Source organism: Cajanus cajan, chromosome 2 (genome assembly GCF_000230855.2).
Source record: "Cajanus cajan strain Asha chromosome 2, NIPB_CcT2T_4, whole genome shotgun sequence".
In the NCBI taxonomy this organism is placed as follows: domain Eukaryota; kingdom Viridiplantae; phylum Streptophyta; class Magnoliopsida; order Fabales; family Fabaceae; genus Cajanus; species Cajanus cajan.
In genome coordinates, this window is record NC_138518.1 from 52,146,435 (window position 1) to 52,166,341 (window position 19,907).

The window sequence follows — 19,907 nt, forward strand, 5'->3', positions numbered from 1 at the left end:
AATTGTATAGAGTAAATATTTCACTTCATTTTTAATGTATTTTAAATTTTTTTCAAATACCAATATTTTATTATTTTTAAAACTAAAACAACAACTTATTACTGTATAATTTTTTTCTTATATTTATCTTTTTTAATATTATTTTGGAATTTAAAATAATATGATATTAAAATTATAATAATATATCTTTTTGTATATTTTTATCAATATTATTTCTATTTAACTTATTATTAATTTTAATTATAGTTTAAATTAAATTTATTTATAAAGATAAAAGTTATTTAAATTTATCAAATAAAAAATTTAAAATATTTATATTTAATAATATAATATTTTAAAAAATTATATTAACTAATATTTTTTATATTTATATAAAATAAATGAAAAAAGAGTTGTTAGTGCCATATTTTTTTAGTTTCCCTCCTAAACCCTAAGAGTGAAATTACTTTTTCAAAGGTGAAAGGTAAAAGATGAGGTCGGTGAAAGGTGCCAGCCCGCTCTTCCTCCGCGTACAAATCGCCAATACGCACGGCGCCTGAATTCATCAGCGTGGGCCTTCCACTGCACGAGTAAAGCTAGAATTCTGACCTGTATTCCTGGGATTATACATTATAATGATACTAAGATTCAGTTACTTGATCTTCCTGGAATTATTGAAGGTGCTTCTGAATGCAAGGGACGTGGGAGGCAGGTAAAACTAAAATTTCTCATATCTATAATTTTGCATTTTGCACTCTAACTGTTCGTAGAAATGCTTGATCGAGGTTCTTTTATTTTGTCTTTCATTATTCTTCAGCATGCGTGCTTTGTTATTTAGTTCGGGCAAATTGGATAAACTTACAAAATTACATTAAATTAGTTATATATTTAATTTTAAATAAAATAAAATTAATTAAACCAATTATTTAATTTCCTTTTGCTCTTTGGTTTTCAATCTAACAAACTTCGCTTCCTTCATAGTATTCTTCAACTTGCAGGAATCTTACGAGGACCAGTTATATTCCTTATAAAGGTTCATAATCTATTTACTTTGATTCTTTCTCATGATTTTTTAATCATGTGTCTGCACCTAATAGCAAGTGATGAGTAAATATCATAAATTGCATTATAATATTAGAAATTGAAGAAAAATTATAATATTATAATATTAGAAATTGAAGAAAAATATTCCAAATATGCAACTGGGTTGCTTCATTATAATCAGAGATTAACATATAGTTGTGCTTATTAGTGTTATATTTTTTAAGTCATATGTTTGATTGAATTGATATAGTGCATGTTTCATTATACATACATTTTCCGGGTGTCCCACATTGTCTGTCTCAATTCTCCGGGTGCGGTTTATATATCTTTTGGACAATTTCACTTAATGTTAATTGGTTTTAAGATTAAATCTAACATCAAAAGAACATTTGTGATGTTAATACTGCAATGCACGGTTCACTTGTTTTTCCAAAGTCACCTAGTATTCCAATAGTGGTATTAGAATAAAGGATGAACTTTCCTTTTTTTAATTATTAATTTTCTTTTTCCCCACAACCCTGTTGTTTATGTATGTGAAATGGATTTCAGCTGAATTTTATTTATTTATTGGTTCCTATCTCTTTGTAGGTGAATGGTGTGTTGCTCAGTTACACAGTGATATATTAAAGTCAGAATTATTTGCAAATTATGTTTCCATATGGCCAACAAAGTTCCAAAATAAAACCAATGGGATTACACCTCGAAGATGGATCCAATTTTGTAATCCTGAGCTAAGTGGGATAATCACCAAATGGTTAAAAACTGATAAATGGGTAACCAATCTTGACTTGTTAACAGGTCTTCGACAGGTAGGTACCCAGATGCTTCTTCTCTGCAGCTAACTGATTCCTACTACTGCAGTATTCTAACAGTAAATTCCTGGTGTTTTTTTCGTAGTTTGCTGACAATGACGATCTGCAAGCAGAATGGTTGTCTGCAAAGATGGCTAGCAAGCAGCGTTTGGCACGGTATGTTTTGCAAGTGACAGGGGAGAGCATTGACCCAGATAGTCTGTTTGACATTCAAGTCAAGCGTATCCATGAATACAAGAGGCAGCTACTAAACATTCTTGGTGTGATTTATAGATACAAGAAGCTAAAGGTATGAGAAATAGACTGCTGTTTGATAGGGTAAATTTGTGAAATGCCAATCGTTCTAATTTACCTATATTTTCTTTTTATTGCTTTTAACCCATGTTCATAATGAGTCATGAAAATCTGTGTCCTTATCCTCGTACTCAAGCTGCAACTTCAACATTTTATTTTTTGTCACAGTAATATTTAGCAAAATACATGTCTCATATTAGTATTCATCTGCTTTCATCTAGGAGATACTAATATACTGTCCCCACTGTATTTTGTAAAAGGCCCCGCATTATACAAAATTATGCTCTGTGCTTAAGATAGTCGTTATAACTAAATTGTAATAGGAGATGAGCCCTGAAGAACGTAAAAAAACTACTCCACGCACTGTGATGATTGGAGGCAAGACATTTGCAACATACACAAATGCTATAAGGATAGTCAGGCTGGTGAATGATGTCTGTGCTGTTGTCAACAGTGATCCTGAGGTCAATAGCTAGTTGAAGGTAAATTAATTTTGTTTAACTTTCTAGATAAAGAGCCTTTGTAAGCAGAAAAAATTAGGGTACCAAGGGATACATATATTATCATGCATATTTGCTTATAATAATACAGGCTAATGGTTCCATACTTCCATCTCAGGCCCCAAAATTGATTGTGCATACCAATAGTAAAAGAAATATGTTTTTGGTTCTATTATTTTGCAGTGGGATAGATTTTCAGAGCTCCACTATTTTGACCAAGTGCTTGGGGCAGACTTATAATTTTACAATTGGTTGCAATAAATGTTTCATTATACATACATATTTCATTGATGCGGACAGAGATCATATTGATTAAAATTGTCGTTCTTGTTAGCATTATGGTAGTAGAGATTGTTGATCTTCTGATCTCAATTGCATATATCCTGTAGAAGTCCTTACTTCCTTTACAACTCTCATAAGTTAATTCATTTTTCTTTCTTCTCCTCTTCTCCCTTGTTCGTTGCTTTGGCCCCTTGGCTTATTTTATTCTGATCTTGAATTCTCCAATTGCCTACATCTTTTGTCAACGAACTACGTGTTCACTACAAGAAATGTGATTTTTTGTGACTAACAATAGTGATGAAAATAAAACTTGTCACTAATAATATATTATTAGTGACTAAATTTTATTTTGTCACTAGTGTTATTTACAATAGTGACAAAAAAAACAAGTTGTCACTATAATATTATTAATAGTGACTAAAATTTTTTTGTCATAAAAATTTGACACTAATATCTATAAATTTTGTTTTCTTAACTTAAAATCGTCACTAATACAAATTTTATTATATATATAAATGTTTTTGTCACAAAAAGTTAACTTTGTCACAAATATTTTAATTCATGAGTGATTATTATAAAAATTATGACTTATTTTTAATTACAAGTGACAAATTATTCATCATAAAAAATATGAAGTGTTTCTATGAATATTTATTGTTATTGTATTAACAAGTTATAAAAATCAAATTAAAGTAGTTAGTTGTATAATATTCTCATTTAGTGGCCAATTAACCTTCTAGCCCTCAAAAATTAACTCAACTAATATAAAAATAGAGAAACACAAATTGAATTGACCAAATAGATAAATATTAAAAAAATATATCAATGTCTAAATCATGATTTGAACATGACCTTTTTCACTTACTATCATCATTGATTTATGTTTTGAATATTTATTTGTCTATATACTTACTTTTATAATTAATAAGCTATTGATTTCTATTTAAAATTAATATTATGACATAGTTTAAATTATTTTTAATAAATTTAAAACTTTAAATAATAATTTATATATTTTAAAATATTTATTTTATAATTTTTAATGATAATATAATCTATAAAATTATAAATGCTTGTTTATTACATATTAAATCTTATTTATATATAAATACTTATAATCGATAATACACAAAATAAAATATTAGTCATATTTATTTATAAATTAAATTTTAATATTTTAAAAAAATTATTAATAATTAGCTTAATATATTTATTTATCTTAATTTAAAATATAATTGATATATTTAAAAATATTTATTTATATTAATTTTAAACATAATTTATATATTTAAATATATTATTTATTTATATAATTTATTATAAAGTTAAAAGAAGAAAATAACCACTAAACTAAAGTTACTTTTATATCTTTAAGTGAAAGTTTTAAATTAAAAAAAATTAGTATAAAATTTAAACAATCTTCCTCTCATGATAGATATCTTTCTTCAAGTACTCAATCCAACTGCATATCAATGACTCAGACTTGAAATTATAGTAAAGAAAAATGTTATGCATTCTCATGTACTTAACATGACTATATATAGAACATTCAAACCTGGAAAAGAAAACTGTTATTAACAAATTATCTATGACAATAACATTATCCAAATTAAGATAATAACATTATCTCTATTAATAAAAAATGTTAAAATATAACAAATATTATCTAAATGATAATAAAATTAAATAATTTAAATAAGATTATTTTAGTTGTTAATTAGATAGTCTTTTTCATTTATTTACTTAATAGCATTTAAGTTTGTCCATTGCACATAATATTTATATTATGAATTAAAATATTATAATAAATAAATATTTTAAAGTTTATTACCTAACTCTAAGAAAATATCAAATAAAAATAAACTAACTTATTTTCTTTATATAACTAAAATAATTATCTTGAATGGAAGTGATGAGAATATTTTTAGGATATTTTAGAATAAATATTTTTAAAATTATTTTACATTTTAAAATGATTTTCTTAAATTAAAAATTTATAAATTTGCATACCTTCCGTATATTTTTAGTTACCAAACAAATCTTTCATGTTTTAGTTTGTTACAAAACACACTTTTCATTCTCTTTCTTTTTTGTTACAAAACATACCTTTTTTTGTTTTATTTTCTTTTATAAATCATACCTTCCTTCTTTTAATATGCAACTATAGATTTTTTTGCTAAGGTTGGAGCATCTGAATGTGTTGCCCTCATGGTGTTACTTTATTATTGTTGTGTATAAGGAAGGACCTACCTGAAAGTTAAGGGGAATCTTGGCCCTATCATTTTGCACCTTCTAATTTTTTTAATATATTATATTAATCCTCATGCTATGGACCATTTATTTTAGTAAATAACATAAAATGATATATAATTAATTTTGTAAATAAAAATCAACAACAAAAATATATGCAAAGTATAATTATATTAAGAATAAGTAAAAAATAATATTAAAAAATAAATAAAAATTAACTTTTATAAATTATTGAACTTTTTTTTTAATAAATTATAACCTATATTTGAATGAAATGTTAGCATATGAAGGAGATAATGAAAACCTAAGTATATACATATCTTGACATCAATTTGACTACTTGATATGACTTTTTTTTCTAAAACATATTTTTCCTAATACTAATATATTAGTAATAGAAATTTTTATAATTATTCTTTTGATATTTTAAAGAAAAAGAATTGTTACAGAAGTTGTTTCTTGCATATATTCATTATTTTTTAGCATATAATAGTAACAATTATTATTATTCTTATGTAAATTTTATAATTACTTTTACTTTAAAATGACGATAATTTAAAATTAATGTAATTAATGTTTTATGATACTTTTTGTATTATTTTATTTTATTTTTATAATTAACATTTATATAAAAAAGTTTTTTTTTAGAGTTTTTAAAATATTTGTATTTAATAATATAATATGTTTCAAAAATTATATTGACTAATATTTTTTATACTTATATAAAATAAATGAAAAAAAAGATATTACCGCTTTATTTTTTTAGTTTCCCTCCAACCCTAAGAGTGAAATTTCCTTCTTCAAATTTCAGAAACCAACCACGAATTGAGAGGAGGTGAAAGGTGAGGTGAAGAGGAGTTGAAGAGGAGGTGAGCTTGGCTTCCCCTTGAACGGCGTCGTTCTTCACGAAAAGATTTGTCTCTCTTTTTCGCTCTCTTTTTGCTCACGAAGAGGTTTGTTTCTCTCTGTTTTTCGTTTTTGTTTTCTCTTTTTCGCTCTCTTTTTGCTCACGAAGAGGTATGTGGTTGTCGCTTCCGCTTCCGATGATTAATGGTTTCTGTAAAATGCAAATCCCTAACATTATCTATTTCCTTTTTAAGATATAGAAAAGCAAAGAAACAGTGATCATCTTTGATAAAATGCAAATAATGGGCATGACTTAAACTATGATAAAGTCTTCTTTCTTTGGTATTTCTTTTTCAGATTTGAGTTTATCTATATATTTTATTTTCGCAATTTTTAAAAGTTTCTGTTTTTTGCATTTCAGTGCTTTCATGCGAAAGAAAATCGTAGAGTCTATCTGCCACTATTGTGTTCTGCGCCCATTAAGGTACATGCGGGGATGTGACCACTAACCTGTTCTATGTTTTGGTAATGAGTTTATCACAATCATTTCTTTCTGATTGAAATTTATTTAGAATTTTTTACATGTTTTAAAAGTCTGAAGTCAATTTTGATTCATATATAAAAGAAAGTCAAATTGGTATCAGCATTTGTTATAATATTCCTTTCGGGCATTATTTATGCTTTATCTTTTGAATATGCAAAAAATATGTATGGCTTCTAAATAACATGTTTTGCTTGTTCGAACAAATTTTTTTGTAAATTTATTCTTATTTTATCTCTTTTATTTGAGTATGAGGTAATCAAGGGACGTGGGAAATGGAGTGAATCCCTCTACTTGATTGTTCTGTAACTGGTGAAGGATTTAAGGAAAGAACGGATTTAAAACCCAGGAAATATTGTTGTTTATGCTCTAAATTCAATTGATCTGAGTCAGACTTTAAAATTAACAATAAAATTATATATTTGTTGATATGGTTTGGACTTGTCTTGTCAGGAACCCACTAACATTGCTGCAGTTGGATTAGAACTAGGGGCACTAACTGAAAATTCTGCAAAACTTATTTAGGAGCTAAGTTGTAACTTAAGACACAGGGTGAAAACTTTTCTCACAAAAGATCAAAGCAAAAGAAGACCAAGGTAGAATTTTTGTTCATTTTAGTAATTACTTGTTTGCAAGTCCTCCAGAGGGGGGAAAGCTAAATTATTCTATAATTTCTTCCATTTCTTCTGCTCTTTATGATTATAAAATAAACTTTACTCAGAAATTGTTGATTGAAGCTGGATTTGCTTGTTAATCATAATTAAATAGTTCATTTCTAAAGCTGAATTGCAGAATAGAAAACTGCAAGTTTATCATTGTGCAGTATCAATATGCAAATTACTCAAGTTCCCTCTACAAAGTAACTGGAAAAGGGTTTCTAAAGCTTCAGTTAATTAATCAGAGATCATATATTTCTCATTTGCACTATTTTCTGGTGGCTTGTCAAACGTAAGCTGTCATTAATTTGAACTTGCTTGATCAAGTGGATGTTAGTATTCTATGATTCTTTACAAACCAAATTGTATGCCCAAATTATTTTGAAGTAGGTTTGGGTCCATGAGAATATTCTAACCTTTTCTTTTTAAATAGTATTAACAAATCCCTTTAAAGGTTACGTTGTGGGATGAGTGATCATTATCTTGTTTGTTTCTCTCCTTTTCAGTTTGTCTTTTTTGTTCACTTTTGTTCTGCTTTTGTAGTATTTTCCTTTTAGATACCAAGTCTTAGCATTACCTCTTCAAATTTTGCTATTCCTATGAAATCTAGTGAGAGCACGAGTGGGAGGTGTTAATTTTGGCCTTATAACTATATATATATCGATGGTTGAGATTAACTCCTCTTATGCTGTCATCTCTCACCCGATAAGCTTCCTATAGGCTATATATGTGCGTATATATCAATTGAATTATTATTATTGGACTATCCCTCCCCTACCAGATAGACAAGAACTCTAATTGAAGCAACTATCACAAAAAGAAATGTATTATACATTGCTTCTTACTTTGAACTTGATAAGAACAGTATTACTATTGTAGTTTTATTTTATTCATTTGATGTTATATTCATTGTCTAAACTATTATATATTATAATTAGATTGATGATCCTTAGTTTTGGTCAAGGTCCTTCGACCCAATCTAGTTTTCTATCAGATTGCCCAATTTTATAAACTGTCACTTATAAATTGTACATCTATCATGAAATAGCTAAATGCATTCACTTAAACAATAGAATTTTAATTTTATTTTATAAAATTTGTATATAAAAGTATGTTGGAGGGAAGTACTTACTGCACAACTTATTCTCTTCATATTATTAGTAGATAATATGTTATTTAATATGTGTAATACAATAATATTATTAGTGTTTGAATTATATTGCTTTGAGAATTAAAAAATTAATTATTAACTTTTACAATATGACAAACTTGCAAATATTTTATAAAAACTTTAAAATTTATACCTTTTGAGACACACTAATAAATGTTTTTTATTTCAACTACTATTAATCTTTCTATCAACTTTTATAATAAATAAAAAAATATTAATGACATAAAATTAGTTATTGAAATTTGTAATCTTAGGTCTTTGAAAAAATGCGTAGCTTATTTTTTTTATGAAAATTTAATTTATATAACATAATCTTGAATTATTTAATAAAAAAATAATAAATAATATCCTTATTTTAAGGAATTAAAATTTAAATTTTTTTTATAATTTTTTTTATAATTTTATTTATTTATTGTTTAACTTTTTTACTTAACCTAAAACAAATTCACGAGACACACTGCACACTGATAAGCAAGCGTGAATAGGTAACCTCTCACTTTCTTATTTTTCAGGAGACACACTGATAAACAAGCGGGAAAGAAAAAGATTTTAGGTAACCTCCCACTTTTCTTTTTTATTTTCTCTCCCATCAAGAACGTTGCAGAAAACGAAGAGCGTAGAAAAATCTAAGGTAACCTCTCAACTTTATTCTCTTTTTCCTCTTGTCAAGAAAGTTTGGTTCGCCTTTTGCAATCAGAAACATTGTATGGTATTTTTATTTTCTTTATATCATCATTCTCTCTTTCACAATTCAATTCTCTTGATTATTGTAATTATTAGGTCATCATCAATTTCACTTCCATTGATTGTTGTAATAAGTTTCTCTGGACATTAAACTAAACTAAACTCTATCCCAAAATGATAAACTAAGATTGTGATATATGATTAAAAATAATGTACAATTGGAAAAAGAAGAATCAATAATTTCAAAGATTGATTTTTTTTTTACTATTCCAATTGGATTCTTAAATGGTAATATAAACTTAATATATCTAATATTGAAAGGTTTATTGTTTGTAGTGAAGAAGAGAAAAACAACGTCAAAGCTTGAAACTTCCAAGTATGAGGAGCAGAGGATGCAAAAAATTGCAGAAAATAGAGCAAGATTAGAGGCTCTTGGGTTGTCCCAAATCTCCTCCATTTTTAAGGATCTGATTCAAAATTCTAAGAAGAGAGATAAAGAGAAAGTTGAAAAGGATGATGAAGACTACATACTTGAAGATGAAGAAGAACTTGGATCAAATTTTTCTAGTGAGGATAACAACGATAATGATTTTAGTGTTGAAAATGCTTTTGGGTCACGAAAAAGAAAGGCAAGTGTTGAATTTTTTTTTTCATTGTAATTCTAATATGCATTATTTTGTTATCAAATTATAATAGATTGTATTAGAGTAATTTAGTTTGTTAATCATTTAAGTCAATAACATATGCATTTAGGAAAAACTTTTCTTATCAAATATTACTAATCCCTAAAATTTATAGTTTTACAAGTTATTGATGATAGTCTTTCAACAAAGTATGGTGTCTCATAATCTTATATGCTCATACAAATTTTTTTAAAAACCTTTGTATGGATAGTCACTTTGTAGTTCTTAGAGAACACCAATTTTAGACAAATCTTATCATTTTGGATTGATACTTGAAATGCACAGACAATTCATCAATTTGATTATGGCATTCTTTTTTACTTATTTAATAATGTAATTTGTATTTACCTTTAATTTGTATAATTAATTATTCTAATTGATAGGTGATAAGACCATTGAGATTGAATTCTAAAAGAGTCTCTAATGGTCCATTTACACACGTTGAAAAACAACTGAATGAGTCTCAACTCAATAGGACAGCTCATGCCTCAGAAACTATGAATGTAGAACAAGTTGAATCTAATTCAGGTACTTTTATGACACTTTTTTAGGAAAAAATAAAATATTATTAGTATAAAATATTATTAATTTATCTTATTTATTTTAGGTGATCATGCCATAAGGAAAGGACGTGGACATACAATTAATGCAAAATTTAAAAAGAAAAAAAAAGGCTTATGGCAAAAGGAAAAAATATTGACATTCAATTTCCTCCACCATTTTATAAGATATGTGGAAAACATGCAAAATATTTTAACTCAGAGGCACAAGTTTGTATACGCCAGAAAGCTCCTTTGCAAGTTAATAGTTGGAGTGAAATAGCTAAAGATGATGTAGATGAAATGTGGAAACATATAAAGGTTAGTATGATTATTGCTTTCATTCAACATAATTTATATTTTTAAACTTCATTTGATAATGTTTTGTTTATGTTTCTCTTATAATATTCATGTGACATAGGATGCATTAAGTTTATCTGATGAGGTTAAGGAATATGCAATGAAGCAAATTCAATCTCAATACAAAAATAAGCTTTATCATTTACATCAACTATATCTCAAAAAGAAGGGAAGGCCAAAAAATGTATTTCCTGATGATTGGAATTGGTTAATCAATAATAAGTGGAGTGATTTAAAATTTCAGGTAAAATTACTTAAATATTTTGAGTTTAAATTTATTTGTTATAATTTTATATTTATATGATTATAAATAATTTTTATTCATATGCAGGAAAGGAGCTTAAAAAATAAAGTTAATCGAAGCAAGCAAGAGATGAAATCAATTACCGGTACAAAATCAATTGTGCAAAAGGCATTTGAAATGGTAATATTTCATGTAAAATTCTTTGTACATTATATAAAACAATTTCCCTTTTTATTTTCATATAGAATAAGATATCAATAAATGTAAGGTTTGCAAATTTATAAAGTCATTTAACACTAAATTTTATTTTTGATAATTTAATCATTAATTTACTTGTATTATTTTATTATTTTATTTTAATAGAAACAAGAATCCAAAGCTGATGAATGGCCAAACGCTATGGAAGTTTGGAAAGCAACACGTATGAGATCTAATGGGACTTGGTGCATTCCAAATGGAGAACAAATTATGGTAAGTAAAAAGATATTTTATAGAATTTATGTTGTTATTAAATATAAAACATTAATTATATATATTGTATGTGACATATTATATATAGTTGCAATTTTCTTTATGTGTTGATAGTTAGTAATAATGCTTTTATGCAATTTTTTAATATCTATTTGTGAACTAGTATAGTGAAACTTTTAATGACATCATAATTTTTTTTATATTTTTATAGGAAGATTTGAAGAATGTAAGTGACATATATCAGGAAAATATTTCAGAGGCCCCTGTACCATTGGTGGAACACTTTGCCATTGTTTTAGGAAGAAAACCAAATCACTCTATAGGTGTTGGTAGTTCAGGAATAACTAAGAAATTTTCACAAAAACAATTTCTTCAAAATCAACTTGAGAATGCTCAAAATCGAGCAAATAATTTAGATTTAGAAGTGCAAAAATTGACTGATATTACTAAAAAGCAAGAGGAGACCAATATTCAACTACAAATTGAATTGCAATCTCAAAGAGAATTGATTGATGCTCAACAAGAGCAAATGAAGCAAAATGTTGAGAATGAAGTGAAGCGTCAAATAGCTAACTTATTGGGAGAAATGTGATGCTGTAGACTCTACTGACTCAAGTGCTTAAGTTAAAAATGTAAGTTTTTTTTTGAAGTCTTTTATTAATTAATATTTTATAATAAATTTTATATGTGATTACATTTAAAAAAACACCAATTATTTTATTTTTCTACATATTTATTATTTTTTCTTATATTTATTTGCAGGACTGAAAATTCATGAAGATGTTGTCTTTTTACTTAGAGAATAGTCTATTTAATTTAAAATTTATGAAATGTTAGTAGTTGTAATAGTTTAATATACGATATTTGGGATTTAAAATGTTGTTGGTATTATGTTTCAATTTTTGTTATTAAACATGTAATGGTTCATTTATATTTAGTGATTTAGTGTTTTAACTTGTGTCCAATACTGACGCATTTACTCTAATAAATATTTTTGTGTTTTAGTTCATTATTGTACATGTACTGCATTATATATATATATATATATATATATATATATATATATATTAATGTTATATTTGAATTATTTAATCATGTATTTACTTTAATTTATTTTCATTTTAACATTTAAAAAAGTGACGAGTGCATTATTTTTAAATTAAATAAATAGTGATAATCAAACAATATAAATTATTATAAAAAAATAGTCATAAAATTCTATCGATTAAAATTAATAATCAGTGACAAAAAATTGACATTTAATAGCAATAATAATAGTAATACTTTGTTATTATTATTTTTATTATTATCATTATTAATTTTTAGTAGTGACGATTAAATTATCACTATATAGTCTTGTATATTTGTGACAACATGTGTTTGTCATTATTGTGTATGAGTACTAGTGACGATATTTTTTATCACAATAAATATTTTATTTGTGACATCTAAAAAATAGTCACTAATGAAATAGTGACTCGCATATTAGTGACGACTAGTGACAAATCAAAATATCGTCACAAGATATATGCAGTGACGATTTTTTAAGGTTATAGTGACAAATATTGTCATCATAAAAATCATTTTTTCTTGTAGTGGTTCTTTGTACAGACTTCCCTCAAAACTCTTATGCCTGTGCTAACAGTTCTAATGCTCTTACACTTCCCTGTTAGGAAAAGCTGGTGGCAAAGAAAAAAGTGACGATGAGATGCAAGGTGAAGAAGATGAAGAAGGTAGTGACGATGAAGAAGATCAAGATGGAGAACATCAAGAGGATAATGAAGACGAAGATCAAGAACTTGATTAGTCTCATAGTCTTATCTTATGGTGGTGTAGTATTCAGGTTGTGGTAGATCCATACGGAACTGAAAGCTGCCATTGGAAATTTTTCATATGAAGCATTCAGTGGTTGGGCTGTACAATTCACATTTGTTAAAATACATAAATTTAGAGTAATCAAATGAGGTTGAGTGTGACTACTTTTTCTAGTTTTTAATAATTATGTAGTTGATTCAGATTTATTTAAAATATCAAATTAAGTGGCATATCTACAGGGATTCATGAGAGAATAATGTATATATATAGATAAATTAGGAAGGTTTCGCAAGATATTAGCGAGGGATTAGCGTGGTATTCGCGAGGGAACTCAATCCATATGCTTTGATGGATTTGCGAGGGTTTAGCGAGGGATTTGCGAAGGACATATTTGCGAGGGATTAGCGAAGGACATATTTGCGAGGGATTAGCGAAGGACATATTTGCGAGGGATTAGCGAGGGATTAGCGAAGGACATATTTGCGAAGGTTTTGCGATGTTTTAGCGAGGAAATATTAAATGCAATTAGCGAGGGAATTTAGGTTCTACATTTGCGAGGCGGTAGCGAAGAATTAGCGGAACAATTTTGCGACGGACTCGCGAAGCTGGTTGCGAGGGAAAAGTGAAGGAATGTAGCGAGGGAATTGCGAGGGATATGCATCCGTCGCTAATTAGCGACTTGAATTTAATTAGCGAGGGAATGATCCCTCGCAAATCCCTCGCTACTCCCTCGCTAATCTGTTTAGCGAGGGATTTGCGAGGGATCTTTCCCTCTCTAATTCGCAATTTTCTTGTAGTGAATCCTTGTTTTATATAATTGTCTTAAAAATTTTACATTTTCGCTAAAATTTTACTTCACATTATTTTACTCCAAATTATATCAACATCTCTTTATTAATCATTAGAGTAAGAATTACTAATCTCCCAATTCCCTGAGGATGATACTTAAATACTACATCGAAACTTGGTCCGTTTGCCAAGTGGAGTATTTGCAAAAACCTCATCAGATATAAGATTCCTATAGCATCCGCAAGGAAAAAAAAGAGATAGTTGTCTCGGACATACAAAGCAAAAAGTTCATCAAAAGAATTGACTCCTACTTTTTCCAACCAATCAGCACATTTGTTTCTCTCCCTATAAGTATGTCTAAAAGAGATGTTCCAAAGAGAGACCGAGAAAGACTCTAATTTTGGAAATTAGAGGAGCATACGGGTGAAATAGCAACACTTCTTGCTTGATAAGCAATAACTCATTCATTGAGTCTAACTCACAAATTAATAACAAAGTTGTATCCCATCTCATGTGCAATACGAAGACCATGATAAATGTTCAACAATTTCTCATACATATTAATTGAGACACAACAATATCCTACAAGTCTTTTAATTGATTGCCTGATATGATTTCGAAGAAAACCACCAAAACCTTACTTGAATGTTTCAAAGAGCTCGTGTTAATTTTGATGGTAAATTCGTTAGGAGTAGTCCACCTAACTAAAGGACTCTCGTTCCATTTAGTTAGGCATTTTGACAATTCTATTTTTTTTTTCAATTTAATTATGTTTTACAAAATTAATATAGTACTAAATATTTTTTTTTCACATTATACCTTAATTATTATTAATACATTTTTTATTAATGCGTTTATCTTCCATTTTTAATACTTTTGTTAGTGATAATTCAAAATATTTAAGAATATATTAAGAAATTACATAATACTTTTTCCCAAAATTATATATATTAATTATACTACTAAAGTTTTATGTTAAAATCTTAATCGTAAAACAAAATGGGATGTAAGGAGTATCTTTTGACATTCTTTTGAACAATTTTATTGAAATTCATTAAAAATCATAAAATTTGATGAATTTAATAATTTATTTAACAATTTTTATGGTTGTGTATTTTTTTTTTATAAATTTCAATTAATAAAAAAAATATCAAGAAAAGTGTATCGATAGGAATTTTTGGCAAATTGCTTGACCTGGGTGTTATAGTGTGAAGTGAAAAAAGTACAAACGGGGATAGCCCTTGGTTTACTTGAAAACGGCTTGCCTGGCTGTTGCTATTGTTCGAAGTTGTCATTTTCAAAGATCTATCATCTATCCAAGTAACCAATTTTAGTTCGTGGCACCACATCCTTGTATGCTATCTGACAAGTTACTTTTAGCAGTAATTAGTGTGTTAACATAACCCTCTTTTGTTTTCCATGCTTTTCTGGACAAGAGTTAAACTGGGCTCATCCATACATTTTATACGTATGCTCTTTTATTTGCCACAAATTTTCGCTTATCAATTGTTTCTTATGCCATAAACTACAAAGTGTAAATAATATATAGAATCACTTACGCACCTTCTTCTGCCATACGAAAATTGATTCAATCCATTACGTACCGCCTCTACTTGATTTATAAACGAATAATATGTTTACAATTTTTATGCTCCAAAACCAATGCAGGCTATCGGTTTTGCAGCAGCATAAGCAGCCACGTAGGAGAAACAAAATGTGGCATCGTTTACGTATGACAGCTCACTGAATTAACCTTGGTGGTCTCAATCTGAATCCCTTTGCCACGCGCTCTTTGTCTGTTCCACCATTGTTTCGGCGTAACCACTGTTTGAGTAAAACCAGAGGCTGAAGGAAAGTGAAACCACTTGCCAGCGCCAGCCCTATATAAGCGAACCTCATTCATGCATCATATCTCTCTATATCTCCACTCCTTGGGAGAGAGAAATGGCTTTCACGATATCCAGATCTCAATCAGCTTTGACAGAGGGAGAGAAGGAGAATGTTGATAAGTTAGGGTACAATAAGGAGTGTGGAGCGGGAAAAGAGAGTATGATATCGAGCCAACTCCAGTTGAAGTCTTCGTTGTCATCTTCTCAAAGCTTGGACAAACATGCTGTGCTCAGACGCATTCGGCAACGTAGATCTTACAACAGAGCCAAAAGCGCTTTGAAAGCTCTCATGGGACCCTCCGAAGCCACTTCCCAAGAACACAAGTGGCTTCAGCTCGGTGACTCTTTCTCTTCTCCTTAACAACTGCTAAAACACAATCAAAATCACCTCATGATGCTATAGGGTTGGTACGTAAATATATATATAAATATAGTAATGAGATCAATATTCTCTAAGACTATTCTGATCGAAGAATAAGACCAGCTACAACGTAATTAAGTTGTGTTATATAAATACAAGCCTACGTACGTATATCACTGTTATGCTATTCGAATGTCATGATGTCAAAGGCATGCACGTTCGGTTGTTATATATTAATATTACTACTTTGTAAGGTGGTTAGCAATCCTTGGAAACCTTTTTACTACTACTATTGGTTTCATCCAGACAATTACTTTCTATTTGGGTCAAATCTTGAGCAATATCCCTTTCACTTGCAATGGATTCTGCATCTTATATATGCGGATAAACGTCTTAAGAGAGAGCGGCAGTAAGTTAAGAACACATGTACACTCTATTATCGGATTATCGATTAAAATTTATAAACTCATAAATGATCTTATGTAAGAACATCAAATTTTGATTTTTCATAATGACAAAAATAGTCATTTTCTGTCGCGACTTTCCAAGAGATTATCACATCTTGGAAAGACTAGAAAAAATTATAAATACAAAATAAGGTTTTGATGATGCTCCCATACTTATAAATTATAATTTAATGTAATATTTTATCATTTAATTACCTTTGTAGATTAATATGGTCGCTAAATGTTTCGATTTTACCGAGGAGTGAAACATCACTTCGAAATCGATATATCATAATTCGACTTTATCGGTATATTTAATTCGGTCGTCACTTTCCTAGCCCAGTGTCTCATTGTCTGTTTGGGTATACTTTCCCCTACACGTTTTAAGGAAAAAAAAAAATAAAATGAAAATAAGTATAGAAAAAGACTTTTCTTTTTTAATTTTTCTCTCATATAAGGTCCATATACCTAACGAGACCGATAATATCTCGTAAAAGTTCATGTATGCAACATTCGTTCACTCGTATATATCATTTTCGACCTAGATACGAAGGTGTGAAGAACCGACATACAAAATAATGTATGTCGGTTGTTCCTTTAACAGATCACACAGAAAGATTCCCCTTTCTGTTCACAGTAATCAATTCTAACACTGTTCATTATAGTTATATTATTTTTTTAAAATAAATAAATTGAATATTCATTTATAAATTTATTTATAAATGAAATTATTATTATTATTATTATTATTATTATTATTATTTCACTTTATTATATATATATATATATATATATATATATATATAACATAATCATCCTTTTATTTTAAATATAATAAATAAAAACTATATTTATTATCTATTATTATTAATAATATTATTTATTTATTTCTTCTTATTATTATTTTATGTCATCAACTTATCTACACCCTCTCTCATTTGAGTCATACCCTAGCTCTCTCATATGAGTCATTTTAGAGGAGAGTTTTTTGATGTGGACCTACAGTAATGTCTTTATACCACTCCTTATTTTATTTATTTATTTAACAAAACAACATTTATTTTTCAACTTTCACATACTTGTCTTGTCTTCCTCTTCTTCTATGTCTCCACTTCCTCAATTATCTTTGTAGTATATTTTAGTTTAATTGCACCTTTTTTATTTATATTTTGCAATTTATTAAATTTTGTAATCTAATTTTTAAAATTACGCATTACTTAATTAAAGTAATCACCTAAAATACTGTAATATCTTAATTTAATACATTCTGTATTTCCTTAATTATCTTAATACAAAAAAAAGAGTCATGAATCTAAAATTGTAAAACAAAATGTATAGAGCAAAATAGTATGTATTTTTGAGTGTGTACAATGACAACATAATTTATATAAACTTTTGCGCATACTACTGTATCTCACTATTAAATCAACTATAATGTTCAGCAAAACAATATCTAATACATAGACATTAAAATTATTTTGATAATTTCGCACAAAATCAATTTTGATTCAAAATATCGGTTCCAGTACATTTTATTTAAAAAAAAGTATTTTTTTTAATACTATTTGTCGATTCTAAATTTCGTATTGATATAAAGTCAATTTTATCAACATACACTTAAAAATGAATAAGCGGGAAAAAAATTACAGGAGCCACCAATATTTTAAACCTTTCTAATTTAGGAAGAATAGTGTTTCTTTAAGTAAAAAACTAAATTGTCCCTATCTTATCATACTTCATTTTTTTCATTTAGAATATGTCATTTTACATGCATGTTTACTTTTTTGTCATTTTATTTTACTAAATAACCTAGAAAATTATATAAAATTTATTTTTTTTCACTTTCTTTTCTAAACTAAACATACCATAATGGTAGAAGGAGGTAGGTGTATTTTTTAAATAAATTTAAAAGAAGGGAAGGTGTGGGAAGTAGAAAGGTGTGCAAACAGTAAGTTTTGTCAGAGAATGATATTGCGCCTATGGGCTCATCTTTGTCCCTGATGAAGGCTTTTAATAAGATTGGGTTAGTTATATATGCCTAGATCACATTATTGGGCCTTGAGGACAGGAAGCCCATTTTGGCTTTATTATGCCTTGTTGGTTAGGGTATGCAATATAGACCACCATTAGCTGTAAGTTCAAAGAAAAAGCCACTGTTTAAATAGCAACAAAGTGGGCCCTTTCAGTTTGATAGCATCCAATGACAAATGACAATCAGAACAATAAAAGTGAGCATGGATCCAAAACAAAAGAAGGAGAAGAAAAAATAAACTATCATCGTAGATTCACTATATGTGTGTATGCTAAATTAAGTACTAAAATGCTTATTTGACAAATTTATTTTGCGTTTTGAATGTATGCTAAATAAAACTAGCTAAGATAAACATCCCTAAATATTGATACCTGTTTAAGTGTGTGTTTGGTCTCACGTCCAGAACTCTTAACTCAAGTAAAAAACGTGAAAATAAGAAGTTAATATTATTTATTTTTCTGTCAAATTTATAAAAATGTGGATCAATAACGCGAATCCAAACAGACACTAATTTTTTGGCATTTTATAATATGTTGGGAAAACGAATTAACTTTTCATATAACTAGAGGAAGCATCACCTTTTTGCACTCCATTATACTAGAATCAACACCTTAAATATTAAAAAAAATTGCAAACACCTTTGGTCTTTTTTACAAAGGTGGACGACAAGTCGTTATGGTCATTGAAAATATCCTCAGCTTATGCGACTCGGTCCATGTAGGCATGGCAACGGGGCGGGACGGGGCGGGTTTTACGTTCCTCGCCCCCGCCCCCGCAAATTTAAACCGCCTGCGCCCCGGCCTCCGATACCCGCCGGGGTTAAAATCTAGGTCCCCATCCCCGCCCCCGGCGGGGTTCGGGTTTCCCCGCCCCGTCCCCGCCCTCGTTCCTATTTTTTTTCTTTTTTTTTTCTTCTATTTTTCTTTTAAATAAATATGAATAATTTTAAAAAAAATAAAAGAAAAGAAAAATAATATAAATTTTTACATATAAATATTTTTAATTTTGGTTTATATATATATAAAAATAATTTTTTAATTATATTATTAAGCGGGGCGGGAGCGGGAGCGGGTATGGGTGCGGGGGCGGGGTGAATATTAACATCCCCGTCCCCGCCCCCGATTTTATCAATCGGGGAAAACCCGAACCCGAACCCGAACCCAATAAACACGGGTTTTTCCCGTCCAAATCGGGGCGGGTTCGGGCGAGTACCCACGGG

The 19,907-nt window shown here is 28.4% G+C and overlaps 2 protein-coding genes across 17 annotated transcripts; both read left to right on the forward strand.

The window, feature by feature from the left end:
* Window positions 1-423: 423 nt before the first annotated feature.
* Window positions 424-13,353, forward strand: LOC145954354 (alpha-glucan phosphorylase, H isozyme-like). Of its 6 annotated transcripts, none has more exons than XM_083068405.1 (6): window positions 432-691; window positions 978-1,012; window positions 1,612-1,832; window positions 1,921-2,124; window positions 2,453-2,611; window positions 13,030-13,165. In XM_083068405.1, the coding sequence occupies exons 1-5, from the start codon at window positions 615-617 to the stop codon at window positions 2,603-2,605; spliced, it is 690 nt and encodes a 229-aa protein (XP_082924531.1). In that variant the 5' UTR covers window positions 432-614; the 3' UTR covers window positions 2,606-2,611; window positions 13,030-13,165. The 6 variants fall into 6 exon arrangements, with proteins under 6 accessions (XP_082924529.1, XP_082924534.1, XP_082924531.1 ...); XM_083068407.1 differs by having other exon boundaries at window positions 13,036-13,162; XM_083068406.1 differs by lacking the exon at window positions 13,030-13,165 and adding an exon at window positions 2,813-3,076.
* Window positions 5,973-12,365, forward strand: LOC109793069 (uncharacterized). Of its 11 annotated transcripts, XM_083068395.1 has the most exons (13): window positions 5,973-6,114; window positions 6,262-6,349; window positions 6,429-6,491; window positions 7,002-7,144; window positions 8,888-9,006; window positions 9,396-9,688; window positions 10,126-10,270; window positions 10,350-10,602; window positions 10,703-10,885; window positions 10,973-11,065; window positions 11,249-11,356; window positions 11,568-11,988; window positions 12,119-12,365. In XM_083068395.1, exons 8-12 carry the CDS (start codon window positions 10,420-10,422, stop codon window positions 11,946-11,948), a joined length of 948 nt encoding a protein of 315 aa, XP_082924521.1. In that variant the 5' UTR covers window positions 5,973-6,114; window positions 6,262-6,349; window positions 6,429-6,491; window positions 7,002-7,144; window positions 8,888-9,006; window positions 9,396-9,688; window positions 10,126-10,270; window positions 10,350-10,419; the 3' UTR covers window positions 11,949-11,988; window positions 12,119-12,365. The 11 variants fall into 11 exon arrangements, with proteins under 11 accessions (XP_082924521.1, XP_082924526.1, XP_082924524.1 ...); XM_083068400.1 differs by lacking the exon at window positions 7,002-7,144 and having other exon boundaries at window positions 6,429-6,532; XM_083068398.1 differs by lacking the exon at window positions 7,002-7,144.
* Window positions 13,354-19,907: the final 6,554 nt, after the last annotated feature.